At 37.8% G+C, this 19,699-nt stretch overlaps 1 protein-coding gene across 6 annotated transcripts in view; it reads right to left on the reverse strand.

The window, feature by feature from the left end:
* Positions 1–19,699, reverse strand: part of Pik3c2a (phosphatidylinositol-4-phosphate 3-kinase, catalytic subunit type 2 alpha) — a 105,539-nt gene that overhangs the window by 35,647 nt on the left and 50,193 nt on the right. For 5 of the 6 annotated variants that reach the window (NM_001108500.1, XM_063267507.1, XM_063267503.1 and 2 more), the window contains 6 exons: positions 18,532–18,689; positions 15,761–15,881; positions 14,823–14,934; positions 12,436–12,515; positions 12,245–12,308; positions 1,076–1,219 (listed from right to left, as the gene is read on the reverse strand). In NM_001108500.1, the coding sequence (NP_001101970.1) occupies positions 1,076–1,219; positions 12,245–12,308; positions 12,436–12,515; positions 14,823–14,934; positions 15,761–15,881; positions 18,532–18,689 (679 nt within the window). Of the gene's footprint in view, positions 1–1,075; positions 1,220–12,244; positions 12,309–12,435; positions 12,516–14,822; positions 14,935–15,760; positions 15,882–18,531; positions 18,690–19,699 lie in introns of those variants that run through there. The other variant, XM_063267512.1, reaches the window with a different exon arrangement.

Raw genomic sequence — 19,699 nt, forward strand, 5'->3', positions numbered from 1 at the left:
TTGACTCAAAGAAAAGAAAGAAACAAAAGGCTGGCATGGTAGTGTGCGCCTGCGGTCGGCACCTATGAAGTAAGAAGAGCAGGACAGAAGTTCAGAACTTCCTTGGCAAAAGTACAGTAAGTTGGAGACATAATTACTGTAATATACATACCAATTTACTATAAATATAACTTACCAACTTTATACACACACACACACACACACACACACACACACACATATTTTAAAGGTAAACTCCCATGTTGACTACATTTTACTCTTTCTTTATGCAATAAAGGAATGAAAAAAGCAGAAACTTCAGACATTAGGATCTATGGCGACTGAGTTTCCAAATAATCTTTTATTCCCCCAGAGCTGAGGACTGAACCCAGTGCTTTGCGCTACCACTGAGCTAAATCCCCAACCCCTCCAAATAATTTTTAAACAGAACTCCTACTCCCCCCCAAAAAACCCCAACCAAACAAAACAAAATGAAGAGGACACTTAAATCTTTAAGTGTTACACAGCTAGAACTTCTGCAAAAATGAGTAGACCCATGAGCATGAAGACACAGAGGAGCAGGCCAATGACATAGCTTCTCCTTAAAATGTACAGTAGCTTATGAGAGGCACTTTTTCTTTATTCCTTTCAATAAAAGACATAAACATTTCTATGAACTGAATTTATTAAAATCCCATGGAAGGAAGTATCATGGAACATAGTTTTACTAAAAACTGACACATACATAACAGAAGACTCAATATCTGGCTGCTTCTAAGGCAATGCCACTTGAATGAGCACAATGAGCCATAATGAGCATGGGCATTTCCATCAAGGGAGGACTGCAAGCACTACTCTCTAGGTTTCTTAAATCGCCAGGGATCTCACTTCTAGAAGGAAGATAATTTGAATCCACTATTTAGTGTCAATGTTCACAAAGCTCTTTCACCATTTCAACAAGGAATCCCCACCTTACCAAAAACCAATTCAACAAACCCAAAAGTAAAAGTCAAAAATTTTAAATGAATATTTTGTCTAAAGAGATGAGCATCCTGTGTAAATGACAGTGGTCACTTAAGTCCACACACATACTCACATCAGCACTTTTGTTCCTTGGAAGGTTAACTGCTCGCTTTAGCTTCTTCACTGCTTCTGTGACGGCGGGGGTCTCAACCCCATCTAAAGCACTACAGATTTTTCTTACTGCTTTAATCACTTGATCAATAGCTCGGTGCTGGTTCTTTAAAATGAAAAGTAAAATAAAAATAACTAGGTACGATATATGACCCACGTCAGAGAATAAACCAGAAGCTAGATATTTTAGACAATTCTAAGATTAGATATTCTCTATTGAAAAATAAAAAATCTGAGATAAGTTCTCAATCGTGTGGTATACTGTGAAATATACTAAAGCAAGGCATGGTTAGTTTTCACTCTGAAACAATTATTCATATGTAAATGTTATTAATTTCTTATTAGAATTAAAAGACAACAAATTAGGAACAGATACTAAATCATTTTTTAAAACTAGATTTGCTTATACATTTAAAGTAAATCTAAAAAGTAAGCAAAACAAAATTTATCTTTTAAACTCTCAACTTGGAAGTAATTTCCATGTTGAAGATAACCCTCTCTTCTGTGAAACACTGGTATTAAAAACTAAATTCTAATAAATAAACCAAACAGATAACCCTTAAGGGGCTTAAGAGATGGCTCAGTGGTTAAGAGGTCTTGCCGTAGCAGATGATCTCTTATTAGTTCAGGCTAGCCTAGTTTAGATAACAAGTCCTAGTTAGACAGGGCAGCACAGAGATTGGAAAATAATAAATCAACCAACCCAAAAAAAGTATCAGGAAGACCTGAGTTTGCATCCCATCAAACAAGCTGAGTAGTCCACAAATGCCTCTAACTCTGAGGCTCTCCACAGGCACGCAGGGATGTAGTATACCCCCCTCACTTAAGCTCATATGAATAATACACATTTGTTTTGTACATTCACTCACACAGTTATACAAATCTTAAAAAGCAATAAATAAAACCTTGAAGTTGGTTTTTTTTTTTAAGATTTATTTATTATATATAAGTACACTGTAGCTGTCTTCAGACACACCAGAAGAGGGCATCAGATCAGAAGGTTGTGAGCCACCATGTGGTTGCTGGGATTTGAACTCAGGATCTCTGGAAGAACAGTCAGTTCTCTTAACCACAGAGCCATCACTCCAGCCCCTAAAGTTGTTTTTTAAAAGTCAGTTGTAGCAGTGTTGGGTCAGCTTTCTATAAGGCTTTTTACAAGTCTGTTGACCTCAGTCTCCATATGGACAGTTCATGTGTGTCACTCCACTACAGCTGACTGGAGCATAAACCCAAACTGTATACATACAAATGCTTTAAAAGATTGTTTACCCAATGACACAGAGTTCCTTCTCTACTTGAAAAGTCCCCAGATTTCCAAGTGTCATACACTCACACAAACTACCTGCAGCTGGCAAAACCATGTCCCTGTTAGAGCACAAGGAAAATCATAGTCACCTGCTGTGAAGCAGCCCCATATCCCCATACCTGGGATTAAAATGAAAACATATTCCCATAATATTTCTATGTTTTTTAAAGAAACCAAAATGTTCACTACATTTGTGTGTGTGTGTGTGTGTGTGTGTGTGTGTGTGTGTGTGTGTGTTATATGTCCATATAAGAATGCCACATGTGTGTAGGTATCAGTTAAGACCAAAACAGAGTATTGGAACCCTTGGAGCTGGCAGATGGTTGTAAGGTACCTGATGTAGATACTGGGCACTTATGGGTTTGACTTAAGAATGGCCTCCACAGGCTCATGTATTTGAATGCTCAGTCACTAGGGAATGAAATTGAAAGGAGTAGAAGGATTAGGAGGTGTGGCCTTGTTAGAGGAAATATGTCACTAGGGGTGGACTTTGATTTTATCATTACATATATTAGTTAACCAGTGTTTTTAGAGACATCTCAGTATGCAGCTCAGGCTGCTCTGAAACTCCTTATGTAACCCAAGTGTATAAATTCTGTAGCCTGTGTAGTGCTAGAATTATATACATGAGTGTACCATTTTGCCTTGCATGAGTCATTACTCATACACACACTGAAATATCTCAATGCATACAATAAATATGTATAACTACTATCTGTCAACTAGCTATAAATTTTAGGGCTATAGAAATAGCTTAGTCAGTATAGTCAGTATACTGGCCTTGCAAGCATGTGTATCACCCCCTAGAACACACATAAAAATGCTAGATGTAGTGGTGTATGACTAATCCCAGTGTTGAGGAGATAGGAGAATCCCTGAGGCTACCTGGTCAGCCACTCTGGTAGTTTAAATGTTTATAGCTCCATGGGTTAATATATTTCAATGTTTGGCTCCTGACTGGTCAACTATTGGATTGAGAGGTTTGGCCCTGTTGGAGGTGTGACACTAGGGGTGGGCTTTGAGGTTCCAAAAGCCCACATAAGGCCCAGTCTCTCATTCTCTGTCTGCAACTTACAGATAATGTGAGCTCTCAGCTACTGCTCCAGCACCTGAGAGTCTGCCTGCTGCCATGCTCCTTACCACAATGGTCATGAACCCACCCTCTGAAACTGTAAGCAAGCCTTCAATTAAGTACTTTCCTTTGTAAGCTGCCTTGGTCCTGGTGTTTCTTCATAGCAGTACAACAGCAACTAGGACAGCCATACTAGCTTACTTGGTAAACTCCAGGCCTGGCTCAAGGGAAAGGTGGATGGCAATGCCTGAAGAATGCTACCTGGATATCATCTGGCCTGTACATACACATGGACCTGTGCACAGACAGACATCCACAAAATGTAGTTTTAAAAACATCAACAACAAAAGCATTCATATATTTCTCTTCCTTTTCTTGACAGGAACTTGATATATTGCCTAGGCTGGTCTCAAATTCATAAGCTCAAGAGATCTCCTCTCTTACTTCCTAGTAACTGTGCACTAGACCCAGCTTAAAGATTCATAAAATATTCATGCTACACTCTTATGCAAGTACTACGAAAGGCTACAACTCAGCAATGCATCTTCCCTTTGAGGATTTCTATTCTTGAGCTTGGCTACCCTCTAAGTCAAATGCCCTTTTCACCTTCAAGCGTAAATGGAACCATCTCATTTTCTTCAATATCCAATTACTATGTAGTTCTCAGGGCCTGAACTGATGATCAACATTAAAGTTCTCCCTTTCTAGTCATTTGATTGATAGCTATGCTTGTAATGTCACCTTCGTGTAAAAACCTTTCCCATAAGAAGGTTCATGACACTGTCTTGCACCATTCGCCATCATACTTAACGTGTCATGGGGTCAGTCTAACAGTTCTAATTCCACCCTCTTTTGCTGTGCTTTGCAGTAGAACTGAACTCACACTAACATTTTTTTTGTCACTAGAGGGCACTAAAAGGACACTTTAACACAAAAACAGAAAGACACTTTGTAGCTGGATTCCAGTCCTATACACATTTATTAATTTCTTTTCAATACACTATGGAAGTTCAGTGGTTCTTAAAGACCAGTCCTACCTGTATCCTATGATCATGTTCTTCTGATGTGGTAGCTCTGGCTAAAGTTTTTTAGAAATTTTCTTTTCCATGGGCTCCACCTTCCTGTGTTAGCCATTTGCTCTTCAAAAGGGCTAAATTTCAGTCTGGGAAGAGGTTTTATCAGAAGTCCTTCTATATCTTAAATTGTTCATTTTTCTACAGCCTAGACACAACATAGCAGTTGCTTTTTACATCTGCAAATTCTGGACCCTTCTTAAAGACTAGCAAATTTTCTTTAAAAAAAAAAAAAAAAAAAAGGCACCCAGGTGTGATGGCACATATCTGTAGTACCAGCACAGAAACAAAGTCAAAAGGCTATGGTCAGCTTGCTCTGCATAGTGAGTTCCCAGCCATCCAGGGCTATATAGGAAGAATAGAAAATCTCCATCCCTATCATGACCACCCTCAAGCCACTAATCGTCAGGCATGGTGATACACATCTATAATTATAGTGACTTCAAAGTCTGAGATGGCAATATGGAGACTATCTCAAAACCAAACAAAACACAAAATAAACAAACATTAAGTAAATAAGCAACAAAAATATAGGTGGCAGGCTGGATTTGGCATATGAGCTACAGCAAGCTAGTTTTTGCCTTAGAATCCTCTTTTATGGGCTGGAGAGATGGCACAGCAGTTAAGAGCACTGGCTGCTCTTACATAGGACTTGAGTTTTATTCCTAAAATCCATATGGCAGCTCACAACTGTCTAACTCCAGTCCCAGGGGATCTAACAACCTACTCTGTAGGCATAAGGCATGCACACAATGGACATAGATGCACGCAGAAATTCATACATTTAAAATGAACAAATAAATAACTTTAAAATAAAAAATTTATTTAAAAAAAGAAATTCTGGGGGAAGGAGGGGAAAAAAGAAATTCTTGGGCTGGAGGATGGCTTAGCAGTTAAGGGCACTGACTACTCTTCCAGAGGTCCTGAGTTCAATTCCCAGCAACCACATGGTGGCTCACAACCATCTGTAATGGGTTCTGATGCCTTCTTCTAGCGTGTCTGAAGAGAGTGACAGTGTACTCATACATAAAGTAAATAAATCTTAAAAAAAAAAAGAAATTCTCTTTTACTAAAAAGGATAAAATAACCTTTTTACCCTTTCACTAATGGTTATTTAGAAATTTTATTCAAGCAGCTAGCACAGAGGTTGGGGAATATAGCTCTGGTCAAGTCCCAGAATGTGTCAGGCTGGTTCAGTTGTGTGTGTAGGCATGTCCACACAAGTAATCTCAATACTTGGGAGATGGAGGCATAAAGAACAAGAGTTCAAGATCAGGCAATGGGAGTAGATGAGACCCCATATCAAAATTAAAAAAAAAAACCCAAAAACCTAGCATAGTATGCTCCCTTGACTGGCTACTGATGATAAATGTTAGTACTAATTAATAGGTAGTTAGTTCTCTATACTTTTGTTCTGGGTATTTATTTAGATTTCTACTTTAAGTCAGATCCACACAGAATGATCACACTGGCAGCTCCAAACATAATGTTCAGGTACCTTCAGAAGCCAGAGGAGATGGATCTCCTTTGAGTTGGTGTTACAGGTGGTTGTGAGCCATTCCACTTGAATGTTGAAAACCATACTTAGGTCCTCTGCTCTAGCAGCACATGCTTGTAACTACTGAGTCCTTAGAATATTTTTTTAAGTCCCACACTTTCACTTTAGCAAAATGAACAGATTATTTCCAGAAAAACAAATTCAAGAGAATTAAAAAGTTCTGAAATTTCCTCATTTTTTTTTGTAAAATGTTTCCCATGAGAAAGTAAATCATTAACCTATATAAAAACTATATATGAATCTTTATTCCAACATTATTCATGGTAACTAAAAGCTATTAACTTATGCCCAAATGTATATTATTAGGTGTACAAAAGAAATGTACTACAATGGAAGAGTAGTTAACAAAAAGGACTCGGATCTTTAGCACCCGTGTGAAAAGCTGGGTATAGGGCTATAGGGATGGATCAGGGGTAGGCAAGTGTACCGCGCTGGCAGAGGCCCTGAATTTGGTCCCCAGAACTCCTATGAGGTGGCTCCTAACCACCTGTGACTTCAGCTCCAGGAGATTCACTGACACTAATTAAGTACTTACATCATACAACACACCACACAAAGGTACAAACTACAACTACATATTATAACAGATAAAAGGGTTTAATTTGAAAAAGCAAAACAGGCATAGAAAAATTAGTACATTCCATTTATAAGAAATGTGCAGAAGAGGAAATCATGCTAGAGACAGGAACTAGCTCAGCAATTATTTGAAGCTAGAGCTGGAAGGAGGGTTGACTGCAAATTAGTATGCGGAAATGCTCTAAAACAGCACTGGGGTGATGATGGTACAATTCTGTGAATTTGGTAAGTCTCTAAACAGTGGCAAACACTATAATACCTGCACTCAGGAGCTATGGGCAGGAAGATGATGAACTCAAGGCCAGCCTCAGCAACATAGCTAGTTCAAAGTCAGCCTGAACTGAATGAGCTCAATAAACTAAAACAGGAAAAAGATAAAGAAAAAAGAAATTATATTTGGGCTGGAGAGATGGCTCAGTGGTTAAGAATGTTGACTGTTCTTCCAGATGTCCTGAGTTCAATTCCCAGCAACCACATGGTGGTTCACAACCATCTGTAATGGGATCTGATGCCCTCTTCTTGTGTGTCTGAAGAGAGTGACAGTGCACTCATGTATATTAATTATTTATTTTAAAAAATTTTTTAAAAATTACACTTGTGGGCATAATGCATTATGAGCGTGAACCTATAATCCTAGCACATGGGGAGGCTGAGGTTGGAGAATTCTAAATTCCACAGCCTAAACTACATAGTAAGTAACTAAATAAATAGTAAGACACTGTTTTAAAACATGTTCAATCAAACTGTAAAAGGGGGAATAAAAGAGTTGATATTTGAGACAAAGTGGTTTGGAGCACTCAGATAATATTTAAGTTCCTTAAGGAATGGAAAGCCAAACAAATACCTGAGGGAGAGCTCTAGAAAATATAGGTACCAGGAATACACTTGGCAGATTATAAACCAAAAGGCCTGGTCTCAGGATACAGTCCTAGAATATAGGAAGCTGAGGAGAGAGGTTCACAAGTTCAAGGCCAACCCAAGCTAAGCAGTAAATTCAAATTAGCCGAATAGTTTATGCAGCCCTGGAACTCATTATGTAGAGAAGGTTGGCCTCAAACTCAAAGAGATTCACCTATGTCTGCCTCCCAAGTGCTGGGATTAAAGATGTCTGTCATTACAGCCAGCTCCAAAAGTCTGTTTTTTGCGTCCCCACCCCCCTTTTCTCTTATTTGACATCTGCTTTCTGTTCCTATTTTTTCCACCTTTAAAGTAAACTTTTCATTTGGAGTAATTTTAGAATTATAGGATGTTACAAAAATAGTGCGGAGAGTTCCCATATGAACCAGTTCAACAGCCTGCACAACCATGATACATTTGACAAAATAAAGACTGGAGCAGTAGCACACCATCAGGTAAACTCTAGATTTGCTCAGCTGTACCAGTGTTTCCACCACTAACGCCTTTTCCTGCTCTGTTCCAAGATACATCACTACATTTAATGAATTATTTTTAAAGTATCATTTTTGTTGGCTGAGGGGGTTGCAAAAGGAAAAGCAGAGAATTTGGAAGATTAGTAAAGAACAACAACTGACTTAAGAATAGCAATTTATTTAGGAATGTTAAATGGTTGTAATCTCCATGTGTTTTTAATGGCAGAGATGGTAAGAATAAGATATAATACAGGAGATGAAAGATCCTTTTTTGAAAGGTCAAGGATAACACCAAGATTTTAGTGTGATTAAATGGGAGAACAGAGTTGCTATTAATTAAGGCAAAATAATAATAGTAATTTTTTTTTTTGGTTTTTTTTTTTTTTCGGAGCTGGGGACCGAACCCAGGACCTTGAGTTTCCTAGGCAAGTGCTCTACCACTGAGCTAAATCCCCAGCCCCAATAATAGTAATTTTTAAAGTAGAGAGGGTAATCTGGGAAATACCAGGGGTATATATGGGATATTTCTATCTTCTCATTTTGTTCTGAACCCAAAACTTCTCTTAACATATAGTCGTGGGCCATCAAGAACGCCCAATAGATAAAGGAGTTGAAAGTCAAGCCTAATGACCCAAGTACAATGCCTTGAAAAGGGGCAGAAACAACTTCAGAAAAGGGAAAGAAACAACTTCAGGAGTACTCCGACCTCCTCTTGAATACTGTGCATGTATGAACACACACATTCATACTCCACACCCCCACAGATGGCTCTGCAGTAAAAGCACTTGTTGCCAAGCCAGACAATCTAAGTTGAAGCTCTAGGACCCATATGGCCATATGGTGGAAGGAGAGAAATAATTCCTCCAAGTTGTCTTCTAAAACAGCCCCTTCGTGTGTATGTGTGTACGTGCGTGCGTGCGTGCGTGCGTGTGCGAGAGAGAGAGAGAGAGAGAGAGAGAGAGAGAGAGAGAAAGAATGAATGAGAATGAATAACTATTTATGGGGTTAGAGAGATAAGCACACATTAAAATCACTTGATGCTTTTGTAGAGGACCTCCTAGCACCAACATGGTAGCTCACAATAGTAACTTCAGTTCCAGGATATTTGGTGTTCCTTTCGGGTCTCCTTTGGCACCAGGCATACAAGTGCACAGGTGTACATGCAGACAAAACACTCACACATATAAAATAAAAATAAAAATAATTTTTTCCAGGCGTGGAGAGCATAACTTTAATCCCAGCTCTTAAGGGGCAGAGAGGTATGTGGACCTCTTATAAGTTTAAGGCCAATCTAGTTTACATAGTAAGTTCCAGTCTGGCCAAGACTGCATACTATGAGCCTGTCTCAAAACAAAACCCACCAAAATAAATAAATAGACCTTAAAAAAAAAAAAAAAGAAAAGCAGATGTAAACTAATCTACAGAAAGACTGAGAAAAAAATATAAGTACTACAGGATAGAGATTGTGTGCATGCCTAATGACCTGAAGTACAGTTTCATTTTACTGTTACAATGGGCCAGCAAGATTGGCTTGCCATGAGCACAATAAGCTGAGTTTGATCCCAGGACCCACATCATAAGAGTAGAAAAGTGACTCCTTCAAGTTGTACTCTGATTTCCACATGTATACTTACAGACATATCCATGTCCATTTACAGACACAACAAATACTCTTTTTCTTTAAGGAGTGTTAGCAATGAAGGCATAGTTATAGTGGGTCCCTAAAAGAATAGGAAAAAGGGAGAAGCAGCAAAACTTTGCAGCTTATTGCTGCAAAGAGAACAGATGAGTGGTGTGACTGATACAGGATTACATGGGCTCTCAACATTTTATATGTATGTATGTATGCATGTATGCATATGTTATTTATGAGTACTACATGTGTGTTTGGTACCCAAGAAGACCAGAAGAGGCCATCAGGTCCCACAGAACTATAACTACAGGTGGATGTGAGCTGCCATATGAATGCTGGGAGGAGAACCCAGGTCCTTTGGAAGAGCAGCCTTAATTGCTTAATTGCTGAGTTAACTCTTCTCCCACTTCTGCAATGATTTTTCTTAGCACCTCAACTAGTCTTTTTTTTTTAAAAGGGATTTATTTATTTATGTTTGTATGTTTAATGTATGAATGCTCTGCTGAATGTACACCCGCATGCTATCAGATGCTCTTATAGATGATCATGAGCCACCTTGTGGTTGCTGGAAATTGAACTTAGGACCTCTGGAAGAGCAGCCACTGGTCTTAACTGATGAGCTATGTCCCCAAGCCCCCTCAACTAGTCTTAGAGCTGTTAAGATACCATGTATACTTTGATTAATCCCAAGTATATTCTCTCCACTTGGGAAAAATTTCAGGTTCACTCACTTCAGGTTCTCTTTTGGATGACATCTCAGACACCCAAATTGGTTACTTTCCTTGTCACTGTGACTAAATAACTGACAGAAACAGCTTAAGGAAGGAAATTATTTGGGCTTATTGCTTCAGAAGATTCAGTGTACCAACACTGTCTCAGGATGTGATATTCAGTATTTAAATATGTTGATAAGAATATACTAGTAGTAGGGCTGGCAAGATGGCTCAGTGGGTAAATCCTGACAGATGACCCTAGTTCAATTTCAGGAACCCACATGGTAGAGAGAACCAACTCCTGTAGGTTGTCTCTCAGTGTGCTGTGACACATGTATATATACATACAGACACAAAATATACAGTAATTAGCAATCTATTTGTTCTACATTTCTGTTTCTCATAACCTGTTCTTATCAATTTTATCCCCAAGTGTTGTTCAGCAGTTCTCTTTGTAACACTCACAATGCTCTGCTTTCTTTTACCTCAACTGTTACAAAAATCCTTTTCTCTGAAACTAATTCTGCCACCTTTAAGCCTCATCTTTACATCATGGCCCATCTAACTTTACAAGACAGAGCTAAATAATTCACTGAGTCTGTGCTTGGCTAAAAACACCTTAAGTGGCTAGAACCAACTATATGTAAAAGATCAGCCAACCTTTTCTATAAAGGATCAAATAATAAGGGGTTAGAAATAAGGCTCTGTGGTTAAGACCACTTATTGCTCTTATAGAGTACATAGGTTTGATTTCTAGCTCCCACATGGTAGCTCACAACTGTCTGGTAACTCCAGTTCAAGGGGACTTGATTGTTTCTTTTGACTTTTGAAGGCACCAGGCATGTACATAGTACATATACCTATAGGTAAAACACACACATAAAATAAGAAAAAATTAAAAAAAATTTTTTAAATGGTTTTGGCTTTGCAAAAACTAAAAGTCTACATTCTAACTACTTCACTCTAATATTGGAATATAAAAACATCAAACAATATGAGCAAATAGGTTTAATGGGCTAAAAAATTCATTTATGAACTATAATGTAATAACTTATGTCTAATCATGTCGAATGTTTTCTTCCTTCCTTCTTTTACAAATTTTTATTTTACATGTATGACGTTTTGCATCACTTGCAAGCCTGGTGCCTGAGAAGGTCAGAAAAGGGTGGAAGTATCCTGAGACTAGAGTTACACACAGTGGTGAGTCACTATGTAAGTGCTGGGAATCAAATACTACGGAAGACCAGCCAATGCTTTTAACCAATAAGAACTCTCTTTAGTACATTTCATTTTACATTTACATGCTATTATAGAACTGCTTACTTCCATGTATAATGTATGTACACTTCTGTTTATAGGCCCTTCTCAACTTTTTCTGGCTAATTCAAACTGTTTAAGAGTTAGCCAGACGGGGTTGGGGATTTAGCTCAGTGGTAGAGCACTTGCCTAGCAAGCGCAAGGCCCTGGGTTCGGTCCCCAGTTCCGGGGGGGCGGGGGGGGGGGAAGAGTTAGCCAGACAGTTGCTACCACCAATAAGTTAGCCACCAATAAGATTCATCTTTTCTGGGTCAGAACTCAAAAGGGTTTTAACTATTGCTTTGTCTTTTCTTTTGATTTTTTCTTTTATATGCTGGCTAGAGCCCAAGTATGCTTTTTAAACTCTGATGCTCTGGGCTACCTTAATCTTTTTCTAAAATTTCCCCTACCTGCTGTCCACTGAATGTGCATGGCTAACATGAAGTACATAGTTTTAAAACATTTAATCTAATTCCATAACTAGAATTTCAGAGAAAACAGAAACAATCTTTAAGTTCTTATACCAAAACTTACTTCAGTTTGTAGAGCCAGTTCTACTTGGTAGTGATAGGAATCTAAGAGTTCTTCAACAGGGTGTCTGAAAGAAAAACAGGTATCTTGGCTGAAGACTATCTTAGATAAAAGTAGTTGTTTTGATCACAGAAAATATATTCACACCCAAAACAAAGTTTGAAAATCTGTAATGAATGTTTTAGATGCTATACCTTGTCATGACTTCTTTATAAGGTTTTTCTATTTGATACAAGTACTTGTTTAAATCCACAGGTGCTTCATCATCTTCTGCCTAAATAAATTCATACACACATGTTTAAGAAAATGAAATATAACAATTTGGTCATTCTATCAAATTAAGTATAGTTAAATAGATGATGAAATTTTAAAATTAGACTAATTTTTGAGGACTGGAGATAAAATGCTATCAAAACTATTATTTATAATTGACTCAATAAGTTAAATTAAGAAAAATTCATTTCTTAATTGCCTTAAATGTTTTATTATTTGGGTCTGGAGAGATGGCTCAGAGATTAAGAGTACTTGCTGTTCTTGCAGAGGATCTAGATCTGGTTCCTAGCATCCACATGGTGGCTCATAATCATCTGTAATTCCAGTTCCAAAGATCTGATAGGCAGTTCTGGCTTCAATGCACACCAAGCAGAAGGTACACATACACGCATACATACATGTAAACACTCAAGCACATTGAATAAAAACAAATAATTATTTAAATGTTTGACTATTTATTTACTTTTATATGTATGTGTACAAGGGTGTGTGCATACATGCATGCATTTATGTGTAGAGGCCAGAAGTCAACATCATATATCTTGCTCTATTGCTTTCTAGCTTAAGCTTTAAGACAGGACAGGTTCTTTCCCTGAACTTGAAGCTAATCCATTGGCTACACTGGCTGGTCAGCCAGCCTGGAAGGTCTGTCAGTCTTTGTCTCCTTAGTGCTGAGACTATGAAAATGCTCTGTTATACCTAGCTTTTTACAGATATTAGGGATCCAAACTCTAGTCCTCAAGCACTTTATCCACTGAATTACTAGCCCTATATGACCCTGTTAATTTTAAAGAGAAGGCTGGCCTTGAACTCTTGACCCTTCTGTCTTTTTGCTGGGATTATAGAAGCATACTATCATATCTGAACAAAACTTTTATTTAGAAAATATTTTATGTGTATGGATATTTTGTCTGCACCTATGTGTATCTATTGGTGCATCATGCACATGCCTGGTGCATCATGTGTGTCCCTAGTGCCCTGAGAGGCCAAAACAGGATGTCAGATCCACTAGAACTGAAGCTACAGATAGTTGTGGGCTGTTCTATGGGTACAGGGAATCAAACCTAGGTCCCGTGGAAGAACAGTGAGTGTACTTCTTAACCCCACAGTCCTCTAGGTAGCCAAAACTTCTATTTCACAGAGCCAGCAGTATGGCTCAGAGGGAAAAGGCATTAGCCCCCAAGCCTGATGACCTGAGTTCCATCTTTGAGACTAACATGGTATAAAGAACACAGGTTCCCACAACTCTCACAAGTTGTCTTCTGATCTAAACACACCCATACCATGACATGCCTAAGTACACACACACACACACACACACACACACACACACACACACACACACACACACAAAACATAAATGAAATTCATTTCTTAAAAATGGAAGATAAATGTTCCTAAATCTAGTTTACGATGAACAAATAAAGCAAAAACTAAGCTGGGCCAGATGGTGCACACCTGTAATCCAGGTGTGGTAACAAATCTGAGGTCAGTGTGGTCTATTTAAGGAACTCCAGGACAGCTGGGCCTATTTAGCAAGATTCGATCTCAAATAATCAAAGGAGTAAGAGGGTGGGCAAAATCTAGAGTGGGACTAGATGGGGATAAGGTCATTTGAATTTCTGCCTTTTTTTCTCAGTAAGTTTTGTCCCATTCTCTGCTCATCACCATTGAGAAAAATACTAATTTCTCCTGCCATTCCACATTATACAAACTTATTCAAGAGAAACTGAAAACCTTATTTAGTATTCCAACCCCTTTCTTCTTTTCTCTCTTAATTAACCCTGAAATTTTCACTCTTGTGTAAGACTATTAAATATGAGACTATGCTCTTGCAATGAACTAAGTAAACTTACCTTTTTCTTTAAAATCTAATGAAAAAGCAAGGCTAAGGATGTAGCAAAGTTAGAAGAATGACTAGCATAAAGCTCTCAGTTCAGTCTCCAGCACTGCATAAAACTGGCCATGGGTGACACAAGGTGATCCTTAGCTACTCAGTGAGTTCAAAGCCAGTCTGAAATAAAGGAGACTAACTCTTTCCCATTTAAACAAACGAACAAACAAACATCTTTTGTTTGTTCAGCAGACTCCATTCTTTCATTTTGCTTTTCAAATTTATACTTCTAGATCTATTTGATGTGCTACCTCAACTTCCATGACTAAAGATCTGAAGAGATTATTGCTGGAAACAAGTGTATCATCCCAGCATCCCAGCCTGGTATGGAAAACATGGAAAACATATAGAATGAAAAACCTGTCAGCTATCAGAATTATTTGGACTCACTAAATGCAATTCATAAACACTTACTGTTCGAGCCAGATTCTGGCACATTGCACTGAAGGTCAAGAGTTGTAATTTAATCTCTGTGTCCCATTTTCGACAATTTTGAATATGTTCGTGACTTCCAAGGCAATGATTACTGTTAAAATACATGAATTATCCACCGGTATTATTCTATTCAAATCACAAGTTATAGACATAAAAGTAAACTACAAATTGTATCTGTATTAGAAATTAAAGAAAATGGTGAAACACGGTTTTTAAATTAACTGTAAACATTTAAGCAGGAATTTTTCCATATGAGTCAGTAAATATGAAAGGCGATAGAGGCAAATAAGAGTATAATGCCTCAATCTTTAAAACAATTGGAGAAACTGTATAACAAATTACTGAAGTTCATACAGTGATTATTGCAGACAAATAAAAGTCAGTTAACAACTGACTCCTGTATATACAGTAGCTGCATGCTACAAAGAAGAATGGAGTCTACAAATGAGGTGATTACTGGCCTTTTAGAAATAAGCATTTTATTCTGTTTTTAACCAATAGACTACAACTTTTCACACATAAGGATATTAAACTTAAGAGAATATCATGTCTTCCTTATTTCTATAATCCCACCACTATCTTCAATACAACATATCTCAACATAAGTTTCAATAATATGACAAAATATACTTATTATATTTCATAAATATATAAAAAATAAGTATATAAATGAATGAATGAACTTAGGAACAGGGCCTCACTATGTAGGCTAACCTATATTTCAATATGCAGATCAGGCTGGTCTCAAGTTCACAGAGATCCACCTGCCTCTGCCTTCCAAGTCCTGGGATTAAAGGCATCGACATCATGCCTAACATTCAAATATATTTTTAGATTACAAATCTAAATTGAAAAAGATTCTAATTTAAGGTATTAAAAGTGAATTTCCAAAGATACCACTCAGTAGTTAAACTTACTTCTGTAGAACCTCCTCTTGACCACAAACTTTCAGAATGTAGCTGCCAACATCCACTTGATTCAAGTCATCATGTACCCAGCAAAGGGCTTGCATTATAATTATGTCTACAGTAGAACTCACTGAAAAAGAGTTACTTGTCATTTTCATTTTGTTCACTTACCTCTAAGAATTACTTAAAATCTAAGAGACGACTGTACAACAGAGATATAATGCAAATTGTAGGCCACATGTATTACTTTAAATTTTCTTTCTTGGAGACAGGGTCTCACTATGTGGCCCTGGTTGGCCTGGAACTCACTATGTAGCTCACACTGGCTTCAAACTCATTGGAGGGCTGAGAGATGGCTCAGCAAGTTAAAAGTACTGGCTGCTCAAATCCCAGCACCATATGACATTTTACAACCATCTATAACTCTAGTTCCAAGGGATTCAATACCCTCTTCTGGCCTCCACGGTCACAAGGCATGCAAAATGAAACACTCGTACACATTTAAAAAAACAAAAAAGACAGATCCATCTGTTTCTACCCCTTGGCCCATCACACTCAACCATTTAAAATTTTCTAATAGCTATGAAAACAGAGAAAGAGGCTAACTTGAGAAGTGAGCAATAGGGCAAAGACTGTGTGTGTATATGTTGGAGGTGGGGAGGGGACAAGTTTTGATGTAGCCCAGGCTGGCCCAGAATTCACTATAAAGCAGAGAATGATTTTGAACTTGTGATACCTTTTCTGCATCCTAAGTGTTGGGATTACAGGTATGTACCATTATGCCTAGTTTATGTGGTGCTGAGGATCAATAAAACGTATCTCATGGATGCTAGACAAGCACTCTACCAACTAATCTATATCTCCAGCCTTATAAAACTAATTTTAATAATGTTTTATTTAGTCTAATATAAAGATTTATTTATTTAATGTATATGAGTACACTGTAGCTGTCTTCAAACATACCAGAAGAGGGCATCGGATCCCATTCAGATGGTTGTGAGCCACCATGTGGTTACTGGGAATTGAGCTCAGGACCTCTGAAAGAGCAGTCGGTGCTCTTAACTATCAAGCCATCTCTCCAGACCCTTAGTCTGATTAAGAACATTAGTTTAGAGGCAGGAGTATCATGAGTTTAGGCCAGCCTGGGCTACATAATGAGACCCTATCTTAAACAAACAATAAATTGTGTAAATATATGATTTTTAGCATTATCAGTATTTTTTAAACTACTGAACTATTTTACATTTTCATTTATATTTTTTTTAGACTAAGGCTCTGAATTCAAGTGTATATTTTGGATCTACAGAATGTACCATCTACATGAGCCACATTTTAAGGGCTCTACAATCTCTATGAAAGGTCTATGTAAGTCACAACAATATTACAGTTCCTTCAAATAGGGCAGTAGTCAGCAGTACCTAGCAAGCAGTGTCTTAAAGCAAATGATAAAGAAAAAAGTACTAAATATTTGTATAGTAAATTTTCCAATGAAGAAGAAGAAACAGAGCAAGTAGGCAGTCTTACTCTTGCTAACATGAACTAATGACAACAATAAGAAAATTAGTTTTCAATTTTTCTTAGATTACTTTTAAATGTGTATATATATATATATATATATACACACACACATACACACACACACACACACACACACACACACACACACACACACTCTGTGTGCATGCCAGACGCCAAGAGAGGTCAAAAGAGAGTGTCATATGAGGTGGGACTAGAGTTGAAGCTACAGTTCAAGGGCTCCAAAGCCTCCATTAGCTTTGTTAGACAGTGAGCAGCCATGTGGATGCTGGAACTTAACATAGGTCCTCGGTAAGAGCAACAAGTGCTCTTAATCACTAAGCTAACTCTGCAGACCCAAATTAAAGTTTTTAAAATTATCTATTTTTATACTTAAAACTTTTATGCTCAACTTTTTTCTATACTTAAAACTTTCATGTTTAACTTTTATCCTACTGCCCCCCAGGACAGGGTTTCTCTGAATAGCCCTGGCTGTCCTAGAACTAGCTCTATATATCAGGCTGGTGCCAAACTCACAGAGCCGTCTTCAGACATATCAGAAGAAGACATCAGATCCAAACACAGATAGCTGTGAGCCATCATGTGGTTGCTGGGAATTAAACTCAGGACCTCTAGAAGAGCAGCCAGTACTCTTAACCAAATGAACCATGTCTCCAGCCCTGAAAGGCTTCAGTCTTACATGAAGTTACTACTTTAGGAATAGGAAACTTACCTCACCATTCAAATCTCACTTAAATAAAACACACTATAAACATATCCAGGACACAATTCTAGAAAGAATGTTTACCCAAGCTTGGAAGGAAAAATTAACACCAAAGGGAACCTTCCCTGCAGAGGAGATCAGAAGTGATCTGAAGGTTCGTATCACTGACAGCTCTCTGTAAGAAAGTACTTTTCTTGCCATAAAAGTAGAAGAAAACATTATAATTAGCCTTGATAGCTAATGCTTTGGGGCCTTAGCTAAAAACCAATTTATTATATTCAGAGAAAAGTCCTGCAGTGACCTTGTTCCCTTAACCAGAAAACTTCCCAAGAGAATGCAGACATTTTAAAAGGATACCTAATGATTAAAAAAAAAAAAAAATTGTTGGAGGTTGGGGATTTAGCTCAGTGGTAGAGTGCTTGCCTAGCAAGCACTAGGCCCTGGGTTCAGTCCCCAGCTCCGGAAAAAAAAAATTGTTTTATGAGAAGAAAGGATATATTGGCATTGAAAACATTTTATTCCTAGTCAACACAAAACTTACCATCACATGTAAAAGTAACTGGTTGTTGAAACCCTTCAATTTCAATGGAGACCTTCACACTGGCATTTTCCCCACACATGTTTCTTTGCACTGTGACTGGACTTAACAAATAGCCTGGATTTGTACAGTGATCGGTATATGGAAATTTGGTCTTTAATCTGTTCAAAAGAAAGAAGATATTAAATGTTTTTTAGTTTTTCTAAGCTGCATTTGAGAGCCCTGAACAAGGCTTTACATGCTTTCAGTTACTCAGAGCAGCTCATGAGAATGACAATGAATGAACTCCTGTTAAAACTCCAAACACCAGCATGTGCCTTTTAAATAAAAGGGAACCAAGAAAAAAAGAAGAGATTAACTAGTGCCAGGATATCTTTGGTAACACTGTCAACAAGATCCAGGCATTCGAGAGAGGGCCAGCATCAAATTAGGTTCTCTGCTTTAGATTCTTAGGCTGCACAATGCAATTACATAAACTGGTCTATTTTAAATGAATTATTTATGGCAGGGAAAAAATGTAACTAACTAAAATTGTAAATAAAGAGGGATAAAAAGTTTCTGTCCTTTCAAAATATTATTTCTAAGTGAAACTTTTTTCCTATAAACACTGTGATTATAAGACAATGGGGGAAATGGGTTTTCATAGTGGCACAAGGCCTTACATTAAGTGCTACGAGGGGACTTTAAAAGGGTCACATGCAAATGTATTCATTGGAGCAACACAGTTAGATGTAAATCCATGAATGTAGTATGTGGCTCATCTCCAGACATGACTGGCATTATGGCTATGAGAAGGGAGCCAGTGAGATGGCTCCGTAAATAAGTGCTTGGCACCAAGCCTGAAAATCTGAGTCAGTCCCTGGGATTCACATGGTAGCAGAGAAGCAATTCCTGCCTGCCATCCTCTAACCTTCACATGTTTACAAACATAAACTTCACGACAACCCTTAGGAATAAACACATACTTGCCATGACATGTTCACCAACACACAACTCACACTCACCCATTCACACATAAGCACAATGAAAAAATAAACAAATGTAAATAAACGTTTTTAAGATAGGGGGAAATTGAACACTGTTAGCACATGCTGGAAATACTGTCACAGGTCCCAATAACTGACTTTTTCCTGGAGGTTGGTAACAGAATCTAGTCTCCTTACCTAATCAG

The sequence above is a fragment of the Rattus norvegicus genome, chromosome 1 (genome assembly GCF_036323735.1).
Source record: "Rattus norvegicus strain BN/NHsdMcwi chromosome 1, GRCr8, whole genome shotgun sequence".
Lineage (NCBI taxonomy): Eukaryota > Metazoa > Chordata > Mammalia > Rodentia > Muridae > Rattus > Rattus norvegicus.